Source organism: Cupressus sempervirens, chromosome 8, assembly GCF_028749045.1.
Source record: "Cupressus sempervirens isolate cs-2001-9-10 chromosome 8, ASM2874904v1, whole genome shotgun sequence".
Classification (NCBI taxonomy): Eukaryota; Viridiplantae; Streptophyta; class Pinopsida; order Cupressales; family Cupressaceae; genus Cupressus; species Cupressus sempervirens.
In genome coordinates, this window is record NC_143125.1 from 263,945,618 (window position 1) to 263,962,420 (window position 16,803).

General features: G+C 31.1%; 1 protein-coding gene across 1 annotated transcript; it reads left to right on the forward strand.

The window, feature by feature from the left end:
• Positions 1–8,988: 8,988 nt before the first annotated feature.
• Positions 8,989–12,193, forward strand: LOC149542468 (ergothioneine biosynthesis protein 1-like). Its single transcript, XM_089796205.1, has 5 exons — positions 8,989–9,466; positions 9,676–9,956; positions 10,056–10,293; positions 10,387–10,635; positions 11,023–12,193. The coding sequence occupies exons 1-5, from the start codon at positions 9,093–9,095 to the stop codon at positions 12,107–12,109; spliced, it is 2,229 nt and encodes a 742-aa protein (XP_089652331.1). The 5' UTR covers positions 8,989–9,092; the 3' UTR covers positions 12,110–12,193.
• The last annotated feature ends 4,610 nt before the right edge of the window (positions 12,194–16,803 follow it).

Below are 16,803 nucleotides of genomic sequence, written 5' to 3' on the forward strand. Positions count from 1 at the left end.
GGGATCCAAGGCTAGGATTTCATTGGAGATCAAGCTTGCTCAAGCTATGAAGAGAGGAAGAAAAAAAAATTAGAAAATATTGAAGGAAACCAAGAAGTCTAGCTCTCGTCTCCTATTGACAAAGGGCAAAGGAGATGACATTGAGGTAGAGAAAGATGCTAAGGAACCTACAAATGAAGAAGAATCTGAAGAAGAGGAGCCACCCAAGAAGAAAGGGTAGGTTATTGTAACAAGACCTACAAAGTCCTCCCCTGCTACATTCACAAGGTGATCTATAAAGTCCAGGAAGAAATTGAAGTTATAGGATTATGATGAAGAAGATGAAGTAGTATTCGATAGGTCTTCCCCTACCTTCCAAGAAAGACTAAAAAAGTAAATAATGGAGGAGGCATGGTAGATTTCAAATCTCTCAAGTATGGAACAAGAACAAAAGAGTAGTAGAATCAAATTAGAAGCCCTAGTGGCTAAGATGGAAAAGTGGAAGTACTCTCCAAAGGAACTGACCAAGCAAGTTCCTGATGTCTTACCAAAGGCAATTGTACCAAAATGGAATAATGCATCAAACATTGCCAAGGACATCAAAGAACAAACCCCAAGACAAATTATGTTGAGTCTATTTGATAAGGAAGGGAATGAATCATTGAAGAGGAATAAAAAAAGCTAACCCCTAAGTTCAATGCATTCCTGATCCTATAAAAAGACATTGAATTAGTTGTAACATCTAACACAACTAAATGGAAGAACATCTATGGTTTGCACAAGCCTAGTGAGGAGGTTGTGCAAATAGATGATGAAAAAGAAGATGTTGAGAAAGATGATGAGGAAATAAGTGATGATAACATTGATGAAATTGATGATGTGGATGAAGAGGTAAATAATGAAGAAGATGAAGAGGATCCAATTTCTAGTGGAGACCTCCTAAAATGCAATGTATTGAAGACTCAAATCTAGAGAAGATAGTAGCAGAGCCAATGACCTCCCTTCCAGTCTCTTTGAAAAAAGTCTTAGTGCAATCCAACTCAAAGAAGGTCATTGCTGAGTCAATTGTGGTAACCACTATTCCATCAAGCATCCAATTGACTGTTCAAACTATCCTACCGAGTGCTTATGAGAATCATCCCCACCCTAATTTTAGTTTCTATTTGGAAGGTTTTTGGGTTACCAAATGTTGTGTCAAGTATTATGAATGTTTTATTTCTTTCAATCTTTCATGCATGCAATTAGATCAAATTATATTGTGAAGGTTTAATTGGTGAATTAAAGTTAAAGTTTTATTGGTTCCTGATTCACCCCCTCCCCCTCTTAGTCACCTAGCCTATACTACATTTCCAATAACCACAACAAGATACTCATGCACAATAACACTAGAAATGTTAACTAGAGAAACCCTTGATCAGAGGGAAAACCCCGATGGGGATGGTACCCACAAGATGATGTACTAATATAAATATTCCTTGTTAGAGGATGAACCCTATTAGGAGTCTATAACAACATTCAGTACATATTAGCCCTTGTTAGGAGACTTTGACTCCCTATTAGGAGATTCTAACCCTATTAGGAGTTGTGCCAATCCTGTTAGGAGTTGTAGAACATGGATGGACCTAGTGTCCAAATAGCTTCATGGGCAAGACCAATGAACGCACTGTCCAAATGATCTCTATATTATTTCTTTTGGAATAATAAAAATGAATAATATTTGTCATTCCTATTTCTCTATCCTATCAACCAGAATTCTACTCCTTCTGATCTTGTAACCAGATCACAACTCTTGCATCCAATAATCCCTTGGATCACTTACTCACGCTCTCCAAACACTCTGCTCCTTTTCACACTTGATACTTGTTCAACACATGTGATACATCTTAGAAACAAGGAAAACATCTTTCCTTTATACCATATCTTCAAAATAATTCCTTGAGTTGGCCTTAAGGCTTTCTTAATTAATTATAATAAGATAATTAAATCTTAATTATAATAGCACTATCGGCTCACAGTCTATACAACTTATCATAAGTGTGATACTAGAGCTTGCGCACTTGCTGATGTCACCATAAGACTATCTTATGTCACTAGTTGACCATAGATGCCATATTATATCTCTGTTAGAAGGTGTAATACAAACTTCAAAAATTGCTTCTCAGGTACGCTATCTTTGCATTACTCTCTGTAAATTAGGCATAAATTTCATACATCTTCAACTTACTTGTTGCACATTGAACCATGTCATCAGGACACATCACGTAGTACATGTAAATGACCACACATCATCAAAAAATCAAAACATTGTCCGTAAAACTAAGATCTTTGTCGACTAATCTGTCAGTCTTCACAAACTTATTGCTATGTTGACATCAATGACAAACATAGTCATGAATGCAACATGTCAATACTCTCTAATGCTTAGGATACTCCCCCAAAGGAATATCATTAGCATTCATGCTAATAGTAACAAGGTCCTTGCTGAACATCTTTTTGACTACTCTCATCTCACCATTCTTTTTATCCAACATCAGTGTTTACCAATCTTGATTTATTCCCTTCAAAGATTCTCTTGATGTGACCACAAAAAATCTTAGACTGCTTTCATTAGAAATCCAATTTCTAACTTGCAACCTCTTTATCTATGAATAGTTGTGAACAGTTGATTGCACAACTATAGATGAAGGTTTCTCTTGAGGGCAAAAAAGTGGATCCCATTCAAACATTAATAACCCAAGTGTAACTCGTTACAACCACTACACCAAGGGTAGAATCTTGGATCTCAAAGAAAAAATACAAATCCTGATTGTAGAAGTAGGTAAACAATCTAAAATTTCACATAATTCTGAATAAAAAATGCCTTCTGTAAGCTTTGGCATAAAAGCAATGAACTTGCAAGTTTTATATCTGTAATTGAATTTGAATACTCATGATAATCTTTCCTTATTTCAATGTTGTAAAGAAACAAGTGCCCATGTTTCCCATTTGAATTCTCTATATGAATCAAGAACATCTTTATTTGATGTTTTATGAAGAACACCTCTTGAGTTGATGTTTAATGTGGATTTAATTGTAATAATTTTAACCCAAACTTTATTGACACATATCTCATGAATAGTGATCACAAGAACCTGCTAAAAATTATGGCAGAAACATAGATATCTAAATTTGAATATTCAAAAGACAAGACAAATGGTCTTTTTAGAAAAGTTTAAAGATGACAAAAGCATCCATGCTATTCAATAACAACTAAAAGAGAATAGACAAATAGACATAAAGAACTTCAATACCATGACTCAAATTCAACCATATAACAAATTGGTTAGATCGGATCCAAAATCACACTTAAATCTGAAAACAAAAGTTACCTTATAAAGAAGAGAATCAAGAAGATATCAGATGATGATAAATGTAAGAGCAAAGTAGATTGTCAGAAATATATCTTTTACTTCTAGTAACCCCTCTCGTTTCCATATCAACTCCATTTAAAAGCCACAACAAAAAGTATCACCTCAAAATATTACCATCCGGTAAACCATCCTCTCAATTACATTCTAAACTAGTGTACTTGTCAAATTCCAGAAAAGGTCAATTGCATTCTACACTATTTTGCAACATTGCTAATAATGATTGTTGATCACACCTATAGTCAAATAGGACAAAGACTGAGAATGCATTATCCTCTGTCTATAAACCTAGGGAAGTAAAACATGGTACAGTTTGTGTATAACATCACTTGTGCATATGCAGAAAGTATTTTGATGGATTTATAAATGAAAGGAAGAATCAATTCCTCATTAAATATTTTGTTTATTGTAAACACACTAGTAAATAAGTCAAGGTTCATGTGGGTACTTCAAATACGAACAAAATAGGTAAAATCTAAATAGAAACTAATCACTATTTAAAGATCCATTATGCATCCCAAATAGTTATTTGAACACAAAGATGTCAATCATGGATCGATTCATTAAGATCAGACATGGCTATCACTACTACTTGTCATTACTACTTCAAATTGAAGAATGTATCTATTTTGAATTAACTCTCCAAGTACAAATTCAATGCATGTAGTTCATGTAGCTGTGTTCAACCAAACATGTCAACTCTCCTTTAACATTGATAAATAGGCAGACATAAAAAAATGGTCAAATGAAATCTTATCGGGGATCGAACACAATCTTTGAATTCAAGTTTAAACATAAATGATGAAAGATTTAGTTAAAACTAAACGTTTCTTCAAATCATTCTAGGGGCATTAGAATTTGAATTGAACATGATAATAATCATGATGATAGATTGTGGTAAAAAAAAACCACTTTTAATCGTTCAACACAATTAAGATTACATAACCTGAAACCATTTATGCAAACCATTTACCGACAATCATTTTTTGATGTGAATCAAATTATGGTTGCAAGCAACCTCATAGGAAAAACCTATGACTAATTAAGAATGACACTAAACACATAGACCCCAGAATCAGCAAAAGAATGCACTCAAACTATAAACCCCAAACCTATCAAAAGAATACTAGTTATTAGTACTAGGCTTGCAATTCTATTGTATTGACTTGTGCACTATTAATCAATTAATCTCTACCAATCATAACCATTTGTTTTTTGTTTTTTCAAAAGTTAAAATTTATAATTCTATTTTTTTTAAATTTTGAAAAAGTTATTTATCTCAAGTATCATTGGTTGAAATAAATATGTCCTATAAGACCACTTTTTAAGGGATACACAAAATCATTCCCAAATTTTTTTTTCCTTATTATAAACTTCTATGTTGACAATGGAAGTTTTCAACATAGAAACTTCTACTTTTTTATATCACTCTGTCTCTCTGTCATTAAATTTTATTCTTCTAATTTTATAAATATGCAATCCCATACCCAATTCCACAAAAAAATCATTTATAAATTAGATTTATTAAATTCATTTTTACACATTCTAAATAATAACATTTTATAATCAAATCAAAGGGTAAGTGCACCAAGTTGTGGTGCCAAAAGGGAGGTATAAGTGGACACCTTTTTCTTGAAATCACCAATTTTTGGACTTCAACAAGAATTTGAAGATAGTTACACTCAAAATTTTAAGATATGACAAAAACAAAAAGTCATAGTCCTCTGAATCTAGTTTCTAAACTACTAATTTTTTTTCAAAATGGTTTAGTTTTAGGTCCTCAAAAAAGGGGGCCACAAAAAGTGGTACTGTTTATTCCAGAAAAACATAACATAGTACAAAGTGTGGCCCCCCTAAAATTTTAACTTTTTTTTTGAAAATTTTTAATCGCTCTAGTCAAAAGTTACCTAACACTATGTAGTTTATCCCAGATTTTTTGGATAATTTTATAATGTGTATTTTTTTTTTAATGAATTTTTTAATCAGACACATCCCAAAAACGTGAAATATCTGTGTGCTCCCCCTAGAAATGATTGAAAACTAATCTAAAATTAAAACTTCTTTTTTTCAAAGTCTGTAGAATGGAGTCTAGTTTCTAAAAAACTAAGTTTTTGCAAAATTCGATAAATGAGCTAAAATCTACAGCCCAATTAGTACATATTGGTTTTTGACAAAAAATGAAAATACATTCAAAAGAAATTATATATGAAAGGCTTGAAATAGTTCAAATAAAAAATTAATTATATGGTTGTGTAGCTAACACAGAGACCTACAATGTCATGTAACCTGATTTTATCGATGCTCAACCACGAAGAAACTGGAAGGAAAGCACACAAGAAAAATCAATCATTTTTTGTATATTTGCAGCAAAACAATTATGAACTTTTTTTTCCTTTTGTTATATTTTTAAAATTAATTGTTATAAATTTATTTTCAACAATAATTGTTAAAATTATTATATGAAATTATTAATTTTTATATTACAATTATTAACTCAAATATAAGTTACATAATAAATTTTTATTATAAAATAAAATCTAATTTATAATATAATTACAAAAAATTAAAACAATGAAAAGATTATATATAAAGTACTTGCATTATAATTACTTATACAAAATTTAATATAATTACATTATAATTAAATTTATATACAAACTATTAACAACATAAAGACAAATACCATGCCACCATATAGCACTTGTTAATTTCATAGAACTTAAGTTCATCAATATATACAACTTCTGTTCATCAATATATCTTAGTGTTCCAACCGAGGATTTCGCACTATCTTAGTTTACTCTTTATAACTTCTAGTCCTTTAAACCAAGCGAAAAAAGAAAGTTTCTCTGAATCTACATATAACGAAAAAAGCTTTGTCTTTTGGAGGTTTTGTGATGGAAGTGAGCCACGAACAACAGCACATCCAATCTCGATGCAGTAAGATTCCTCCTACCTATTTGAATATCATTAGATGTCTCAAGTTTTCTTTTTAGATTCACAAAAATATTTCGAAATTTCCTAAAAAAATTGTTGTTATCGATTACAAAATATACGAGATCAAATGTTGAAAATTTCAAAAAAAATTATGTTTTAGTTTTTTTGAAATTTAGTCAATGGTACAATTTGTAAGAAGGATAGCCGCATCGCATCCCAAGTTATGTATATACCTATTTGTAAGATTTGAGATTTGAATTAGAACTTGAAAGAAAATTATCGATTGGTTTTTTTCATAGATTAATAAGAAAGCCGGCCATACTGTTTAAGAAAATGAGCTAAAATTAATGCTAAAAACTAGGATTCTTGATAAATAAGTAACTGTTACATCTGAATGAATGATGTGTTCAGTTTATACAATGATAAAAGTTATGATTTTGATGATGATATGTTTATTGTGCTGTTAGCTTCATCGTTATAATATACATAGAAAAAGTACATTCTAGCTACTCCAACTAATCTGAGCTAATTTGTATTCATAACTTTCAAATTTCTAATTTTAGAACATGCTTGTAAGATTTCCATTCAGATTTATAAGCAATGCTTCTCTTGAATTGCAGATAAGAGTATTTGTGGAAAGCTGCAATACTCACGCATGTTCTGAATAATGATTTTGTCAGGTGAGAATACCCATTCATGGTTTACTTGGGTAAGTGATAAAGGGGATCTGCATTGATAGATTGGGATGTTTGTTATTAGTGAGAGGAAGAATTTCTATTTTTGAATAGATTACATTCTAAGAAACTTAGATCTGTTAAAAATTTATCAAAATTCTTTTGCAAAAAGTAATATAATTATTAGGTAAACTTAAGTTGTCTCTTATTCATTCAACAATTACATTCAGTATTGAGATATTAAAGTGTGATTTTGTATTTTTGAACAATATAAGATAACCATTTTTTTTTAATACACTGTAGATTGAAGTCTATGTTTTTATAAAATCATAAAGGCCATATCAATAAATTAATAATATAAGATTTTAATTTATAATATAAATGCATATTATTAATTAATCTCTATATATATTTTAAAATTATAGATATCAATATTTCTAAATTTTAAACTATTTTAATATGAATTTAGTATCTTTCTTAACAAGATTTATATGTTTTTATTATTAATAGTTAGTATATTTTGTTTACTACATACCTTAGTTATGTTACCACATTGCATGTTTCTATTATTAATATTTAGTATATATTGTTTACTACATACCTTAGCTATGTTACCATGTTGCTTGTGTTATATGTGGAAACAACATGCATCATAAAAGAGCCTCCATGTTCTTAATAAATAGGAATGTGAATATTGTCTTCTTAAACTAACAAATTTACACTCAATATTTGTATAAAAAATATAAAGAAAAATAGATATTTATATTTAGAATTTAATTTAATTTATAATTTTAAATTTTTTTTTCTTAATAATATTTTATTTATTTAGTGTGTAGGAACTAACTTATATAATTTCAATTTAAAGTGTTTGAAAGTAGAGGATTAGATGGTTTGTCCACTCTAAAATATAGATTAATACTTGTAATTCAAAGATTACTAAATATAAGCTGTAATGTTGTAGAGGTTATATCTAGAATATTTGTCTTTAATTGATGCACAAAACATATATGTACTTATGTAAATAAATGTATAAAAATGATCTTAAATGTCTTATACACAATATTTAAATATCTTGTTTTGTTTAAATAAGTGTGATTAAAAATATGATTAAAAGTAATAATAATCTAAGTGTATAGGAACACATTTATACTCTAAAGTGATTAAGATTAGGTTAGGGATAAGGTAGGGTTAGAATTCAAACGCAAACCCAATCATAATAACCTAATCCAAATCTTAACTCTACCTCAATCCAATCTTAACTCCAATTTGACCTACTTTAACCTAGTCTTAAGCCTCTAACTTTATTCCTAACCCCAACATATAGGATTCAATTTAGGGTTAAGTTAGATTAGGGTTAAGGATTGAAGTGTCTTAGGTAGAATTAGGATTAAGGTTAGAGTTTGGTTAATTCTTATCTGGTTTCTAATCTCAACTCTTATAATCTTAACTCAATTCTAATGTTAGTTAGAGTAAGTGAGGTAGGTTAGTTTTAAGGTTAAGGTTGACATTAGAGTTAGAGTTAAAATACAATAGAATATTGTCACTATTAGCCTAATCAAACTCCCTAACTCAAGTAACCTCAAACTTGTAGAATTAGAATAACTAGCATACACACTATACACATAGATATGAACATATGCTTTAAATAAACTATCTTATAATACAACTTTTATAAAATATCTTAAAACATATCACTTTATTTAATTTCCTTAATTTAAGTAATTTTTTATAATAATAATTTATAATAAGACATTTGTAGCTTCTCCCTATCCAATTTTTGTACATTTTGAATTGGTCTAGTTGTGAAAAACCAGTGCTCTTGGAAAACAAATTACCAGTTCAAATCCCACAAAAAAATAGAGCCTAGCCTGCCTAAATAAAAACACCATATAAAGTATATGGTTAATAATAAGAGCAATGAATTATTTAATCATTTAACAAAAATTGAAATATTTAACACTGGGTGAAGTCTCTGAGAAAGAACACCTGGTTGTTTTCATCTATATTTGCCACGGGACAGGAAATTTTAAACAGCTTCCATAAGAGCATTCCTCTTCCCTGTTTCCCAACACCTGGAATATCGCCCTCCACATTCATGGGGCCACATCAAGGATCAAGTAGTATGGACAGCCAGGAATCCCATCCAACCATTGCTATAAAAAGAGTTGCATCTCCTTCACAAAACATAGAAATGAATATGGAGGAGCAAGTTGTGTTGAATGGGCTGAGGAAACAGCAGAAGCAGATTCATTTCAGTTTTCTGTATGACACTCAAGGCTCACAGATATACGAAGAAATTACATCTCTCCAAGAGTATTACCTGTTCAATGCAGAAGTCCAGCTGTTTAAAGACAAGGCAGTGGAGATAGCAGAGGCCATTACCCCTGGAAGTTTGTTTGTTGAATTGGGTTGTGGTAATGCTTGCAAGACTGCTCCTCTACTCTCTGCTATTCATCGTTTTCATGGAAGGTGACAGCAGTTTTTCTTTTCTTTCTAAGTACTTGTTTTAGTTTCTATTGAAAGGGTTACTTCCCTTAATCAAATGGTTTCTAATCAAACAACATATATCGTGTTTTCTATTACCTTACTTTATTTGGGAAGTTCAAGCCCAAAAACACATAAACATAAATGTTTTTGCTCTTTTTTATTATTTTTTCTTGGTTTTGTGATCCGTACAGATGCAGGTATGTTGGAATTGATGTATCTGAAGGTGCATTGGAGGAAGCTAGAAGAAACCTGGCAGATCTTGTTGAAGAAGTGAAATCTTGTTCAATAGAGTTGATACATGCAGATTTTACCCAGGGTTTGCTCAAGGTGAAAAGCAGTTACCCTCACCAGCAACTCTGCATTGCATGGCTTGGAAGCAGTGTTGGCAATCTGACAAAGGAAGATGCTGCAGAATTTTTCACGGACGTTTTCAAAGCCGTGGGATTCAGTTGCCAACTACTTTTCTGCATCGGTAAGACTTAGTAGTGATAATTGATAGCATACTCAAAAATCAAAAGTGATTGTTCATAGAAAAAACATTTTGTGACAAGAAAGGTTTTATGCTGGTTAGATATGTGGAAGAATCCTGAAACCCTTTATTCAGCATACCATGACAAGAAGGGAGTAACTGAGCGCTTCATCAAGCATGGTATGCAGAAGGCACTGTCTTTTATTGGATATGCAGCTGATGAGGACTCTGTAAATTCTTGGCTTTATGAAGTGGAGATTAACAAGCTTCTTAGAAGAGTAGAAATGTATATCTCCTTCCCCAAAGGTTTGAAACTTGATAAACATCAGATTGAGATCAGGTAACACTTCCTTCAGAAGAAAAAAACATCAGGTGTAACACATATACAATGGCCATGTATTCTGATGCATATATTGCTTTTACATTTTGACAGACCCAGGGAGAGAGTTTTGGTAGAATTCTCTACAAAATATGGTGTGGATGATATAAAACTTTTGGCAACAAAGGCCTGCTGCCAGGTGGATAGATGTTGGGGGGACAGCTCCTTTTACAGCTGTCAATTATTCGTACCTGCGAGTCATGCTTTGGTTCAGTGCTGGAGGGACACTGACAAACTGTTTGCAGGCATCTTCGATTGGAACACCAAACCAATTGATCTCAGACATCCATATCTCTTCTACTAGTAATCATTCAAAACCATTTTGCTAGATCTCAAATTTTTTGTAGTCTTCTTCAATGTTTGTATTCAATCATCTAAACCATTTTACTAGATCTTAACTTTTTTGTTGTCTTCTTTAATGTTTGTATTTAATCATCTAAAACCACTAGAAACCATTTTGCCAGATCTTAGCTTTTTTGGACTGTTCTTGAATGTTTGTAATTAATCATGGACTGTTCTTGAATGTTTGTAATTAATCATCAAAACCATTCTGCTAGATCTCAACTTTTTTGTTGTTTTCTTGAATGTTTGTATTCAATCATCTAAAACCATAAAAAACCATTTGGCTAGATCCCAACTTTTTTGTAGTCTCCCTGAATGTTTATTATTCTGTTGTGTGATTGCATGCAGTGGCCACGTTTGTGCGTTTACAAAAAGAAAAATGATGGGAAATGATGAAGAATTGGAAATGGATAGCATGTTTTCAAGAGGAATTGATCCCAATGTCCTGGATCCGTTGCAGTGCCACAGCCATCCAGCTACACCTTCAACATGGCCTTCAAAGGAAGCTGTGGTCGACTATGTCAGAAGAACAAGACTATGGATACAGAACGAGGCTGCTAAGGGAAAAGTGGATACAAGTGTTTTCTCCCTGGTAATGGAGCAAGAAAGGATGCATCAAGAAACCCTAACCTACATGATAGTCCAAGACAGGAAGAAATCATTTGAGAACAAAACAAAAGTGGCCATCAACAAACCACAGAATGGCTTTGTGTTCTCTGACATTTTTATGCACAAGATTTCTAGACCAGACATACTCATTGAAGCTGGAGATGTGAGTTTAGGGCAACACCCATGTGATGTATCTACATTCATATGGGATAACGAAGGCCCAACATTTCATACAAGCGTTTCTGAACCTTTTTTTGTATTTTCAAGGCCTGTTTCTATCAAGGATTACTTAGCCTTCATTATTAATGGAGGCTACAAAACCAGTAGCCTCTGGAAACAGGAGGATTACAATTTCTTCTCCGAGAATGGATTTGTATGTCCAGCAACATGGTCTCTTGTGGGGAATGAGTATTATATTCATGGCCCTGATTCAAGCAAGCATTGGAGTGAAGTGGGAGAGGAAGCAGTGTATGTGAGCCTTGCAGAGGCTGAAGCTTTTTGCAACTGGGTGGGCTGCAGAGTGATGACAGAAGCAGAGTATCAGAGGATCTTAGATGATGATGAGAAGCAATATGGAAAGAAGGTTGTGAGTGTGAGAGGAGGTGGGTGGGAGTGGACAAGCACAGAGTTTCACCCATTTCCTGGATTTGAGGCAATGGCAGAGTATGAGGAATACTCTGCTGATTTCTTTGATGGGAAACATTATGTTCTAAAGGGGCACTCAGATGTGACACATGTAAGCATGCGCAGAGATTCTTTCAGGAACTTCTATCAACGTCAGTACAGATTTGTATTCTCCAAGTTCAGATGTGTTCTCTCAGCTTAGGATAAGTGTCACCAACAGCTTCATTGAATGCATTTAGAAAGACACTAGTTTCTATAAACTAAATAATAGTGTAGAAAGTATCGGTATGCCTTCTATTGTTTTCGTGTATAACGATCAAAGAAATAATATACTAATCGTTTCTATACAATAAGAGTTGAGAGTGATAATGCCAGTTGTTGCCTTGATGGAGAATTTAACTCATTTACACTTGCGAAGTTAGTAGGATTGATCGACACACACTTTTTTTCGTTAGTGTCGTTTTGGGATTATAAAATCATTCACTGATCTTAATGAGGTTCAGAAATTTGATAAATGTATAAGGTGGGTTTGTTGTCTTTAAGTTCTTTATCTGCTGATTATCTAAAAACATGATTTATGTGCTTTAGATTTGTAGATGACGAGGATAGTTATTCATTTGTGTCGAACTCCCGTCAAGAATGTATGGTTAGCAGTTTTTTTAATCAAATTAAGATTGATACATTTGGTATGGTAGTATGCTTTAAAATGAGGAAGTGGAGTTTATTGGACACCGTTATCAAAAAAGAAAAAAAAGAAAAACACAATAAATTGTACTATTGACTAAATTTCAAAAAAACGAAAACACAACCAATTGTACTATTAACTAAATTTCAAACAAATGAAAACAAATGATTTTTTTTGAATTTTTCATCATTTGATCTTCATGATTTGTATACTTTGTGATAAAAAATTACAAATTTTTTTAGAAAATTTCATTGTGTTTTCATGAATCTAAAAAAGAGTCATGTTTTTTATTGCTTAGGCTTTGGTGCATTTTGTCTCGAGATTAGTCAGCGTCGAGTTTATTCACATAATTCAGTTTATGCTCCATATTTCTCTGTGATACAATGTTCTTCTAAAAGATTTATTCTTTACAACAATTTTTTTATAGGGTTTTACACTTATCATAGATGTTCTTAAATTCAATTTTTTAGTATGAGAATAGATTACTTATGATACAAGTTTGTTCATAACAATTATTTAGAAGAAAAATAATTACATTAACACTTTGAATTTGATATTTAGAATAAAAGGCATGCCTTGAAAAATTTGAAGGTGTTGAAAGGTCTTTTGGTCTTTTGGTGAAGTTGAATGGTTCACAAAGGGCTCACTGGAGATCAAGTCTTGCTAAGTGCAAGCCTCGACACCATAAAGGATGAGGTTGGGATCATGTCTCAGGTGATTTTGACGGCATGGATGTCCCTCAGTCCATGATCCTAAGCTGAAGAGTTGCACGTGTGAACCCATATTGGGTTCCTAAATGTTAGAGTAATTAGACATTTCCTAATTAACTCAAGTTGCATAAGCTAACTTTAGGCAGCTAATAATTAATTCTTTTATTAATTATGATGCAACCTAGGTTAGACCTTTTTAAGGTTTCGATCTGTAACGTCCTGCCAAGGAACCCAAAAGAAGTTAACCTAAAGTTTCACTAAGTTTGTCAAACAATTTTTTTTTAAAAGTTAAAGATAATAACTTAACAACATCAGATACAATATAATGGAAGCATTAAAACTCACATACACAACACCATCATAAACGTATTACATCTCCTAAAGGTCCCATGACGTTGAATCATATTTAAGTTTAATTAAAACTAAAACCAATATATAACACATCCATATTAAAGAATAACTACAAGTACAAATCCCATTTAAACAATATACAATTACAGGATGCCACTTGGCAATAAACAAAATGCATAATCATCTACTGTACAAGTCACAGGGTATGAGAGACTGAAATAATACACATCATGAAATAGATTACATCATCTTATAAGATCCATGAAATCAAATACAATACACTTAGAGTATAACCATCCATCATAGAAATACAAGATTAGATAAAAAGGAACATCTGCAAAACACATCTAGCAACGACATTTGATGATTGGATCTCAATGGTATAAGAAAAAGTACCACCACCTGATCTTGTGAAAACCAAAAAGGTCCACTCCCACCGTGCTGAGTAGATAAACTCAAGTCCCAAACAAGATAACAAACTCACAAGTCAAAACTGACTTCTAGGTGAAGGAAACACTTGAAAGCAAACTATCTCAAAGGGTACCAAGACACAAGTATCAACTAATCCCAAAGGCAACACAAACAAATAAGAAATCTACTATGCAAGTGGGAAAGTGTCATTGCATGAGCCAACTCTAAGGTTACCACAATAGTCTTTTAATACTTCGGACCCCCTAATGCCTATATGCGACATCAATATCCTTTTCTATAGAAAAGGCATACTAACAAGTGAGCTCTAAGGTTACCATGGTAGTCTTTTAATACTTCGAACCCCCTAGTGACATTTTGTGGTACCAATATCTTATTAATTCATTATAAACTTATTAATGAAATTTTGTCACTTATTAAAATAACCAACAATGGGTTTCCCGTCAGCCTCTTTAGGGCCTTGGCCTCTATTGCAAGTCACTTCCCAACATAACATACAAAAAACTTACCCTAAGCTTAGTAAAAGCAAAAGATCTAAAATGACCATAAACCACACATCAGTTCTTAAATAAGCAACTAGAAAGCACTAAAATATTACTGATCATAATCACATATTTCACCAATACAATCATCCTAACAAGACTAATCCCAAAACAAGTAAACATAAACCAAATCCATGTCATAACATGACATCACCAAGAACAAATCACATAATCACCTTAGTCCTATACAAGCAACTGGGAATCAATCCAAAGATAACTGATCGAAGACTAAAAGGTTAAATCAGGAAAGACACATCATCCACCTTTGTTTTCCATAAGAACACTAGAAAGCAATAATCATCATTAGATCAAACTCATCATAGAAACACGTGATACATCACCAAGGTTGGGTATAAAATATCATATCCAAACATCATCATGACATCACACAATGAACCCCCAAGCCTCTATTAAACATCTTGATTGGTCAAAGCTAAGTCAAACCTGAATCCCACAAGAGTAAACCACACATCACAAAGCACATGCAATAGTAACTTTTCATAATTCGTTAGGTTTTGAAAAAAACACAAGTTTAAATTTCACTTTGGGTTTCCAAGTTTTCATTTTTGTTTTCAGGTATTACAGATTCGCTAAAGTTCTCAAGTCCACCCGAGTCTCAACACTGAACAAAACATGACAAGGTGTTTAAACATAGTTTTCATAGTTTACTTCGTTATCCAAACATAAGATTCAATAAACAAACAGGTTATAGTTTTCATCTTTTAAAAGTAGTATATTTGTTAAGGGTTTTTTGAGTTTACAAAAACTCAAGAAGACTTATCAATTCATTTAGAAAACATTCAAATATAAAACTCCATTATTTTATATTAAGAAAAAGTTCCTTATAACTGAAACCCATTTCTTTGTTTAAACCAGACTCCACAACTTACAAAGTTCTAGCTTAATAACACTAATGTATTTATTAAATAATAATTTATTAAATTATTCAAAATAAGAATTATAAAGTTATTAATAAAATTATACTAATTTATTTCTCTTTGAGATATGAATCTGGATCAACCTAGTCAGCTACCTTCGTTTCTCCCTTTGTAGGATTGTGGGATTAGGGATCAACCAATTCTTTTGCTACTCTCATCTCTATAGCTCTACCTGCTTCTGCAAGCCCATTACTATGATGCTTAAGCTGCCACTGTAGCCTTTGAATAATCTGTTTAGGGGAATGTAATGACCCCTTTTGGTCATTGATTATTTATCCATTTTTTTTATTAGTATGCTTTGCAATATTTCTCTCTGATGATTTTCTTTTTTAATGTGTGTTGATATATTATATATATGATTGTATTCATAGTATTAATAAGGTAATTATTAATTATATATATTATTAATTATTATTATATAAATTATATAAATTATTATTTATTTATTTATTTATTTTTAATCGGTAAGAGGCCGAAGCCAAAATTAATTATTATGTATTATTATTAATTATTATTTTATTAACCATGAGTAGATTCAAACCCAAGACCTCTTCGATAAGAGGCTCACAATTTACTGTTGTGTTGTAAACTCTTGCCTAATTATATAAATTATTATTAATATTAACAAGACTATTATAATATATTATTAATTTAAATAATATTATGTAATCTTATATTAAACATACCATCAATTTATTATATTAAAGAATTATATATTATTATACATATTTGAGATATATCCAATATATGTATATCACATATATTTATATTATTTTTTATAATTAATATTTGTATTATCATAATAATTTAATAATAATATTATTATTTCAGTATGTACATGTCTATAATGATACATATATAAATATATTATTATTATATGTATATGTATATGTATATGTATATGTATGTATATATATATATATATATATATATATATATATATATATATATATATATATATATATATATATATATATATATATATATATATATATATATATATATATATATATATAGTCAACCTTAATATTATTATTTTAGATCTAAATATATTCAATAAGATATATTAAAAATATTTAATATTATTTATCTTATTAATTATAATAATATTTGTATTTTAAAAATAGATGATAATAATAATTTAATAATCTAATATTAGTATTTGATCCTTATTTCCTATTAAAACTCAATCTAAAATTGGGGATATCACAGTCCTCCTCTCTCGAATTTTCTTGTCCTCA

Coding starts and splice junctions, on each gene's coding strand:
- LOC149542468 (XM_089796205.1), top strand. CDS start 9,093: ATGGGGCCACATCAAGGATCAAGTAGTATGGACAGCCAGGAATCCCAT. Junction 9,467..9,675: donor ATTCATCGTTTTCATGGAAG/GTGACAGCAGTT, acceptor TGATCCGTACAG/ATGCAGGTATGTTGGAATTG. Junction 10,636..11,022: donor CATCCATATCTCTTCTACTA/GTAATCATTCAA, acceptor GATTGCATGCAG/TGGCCACGTTTGTGCGTTTA.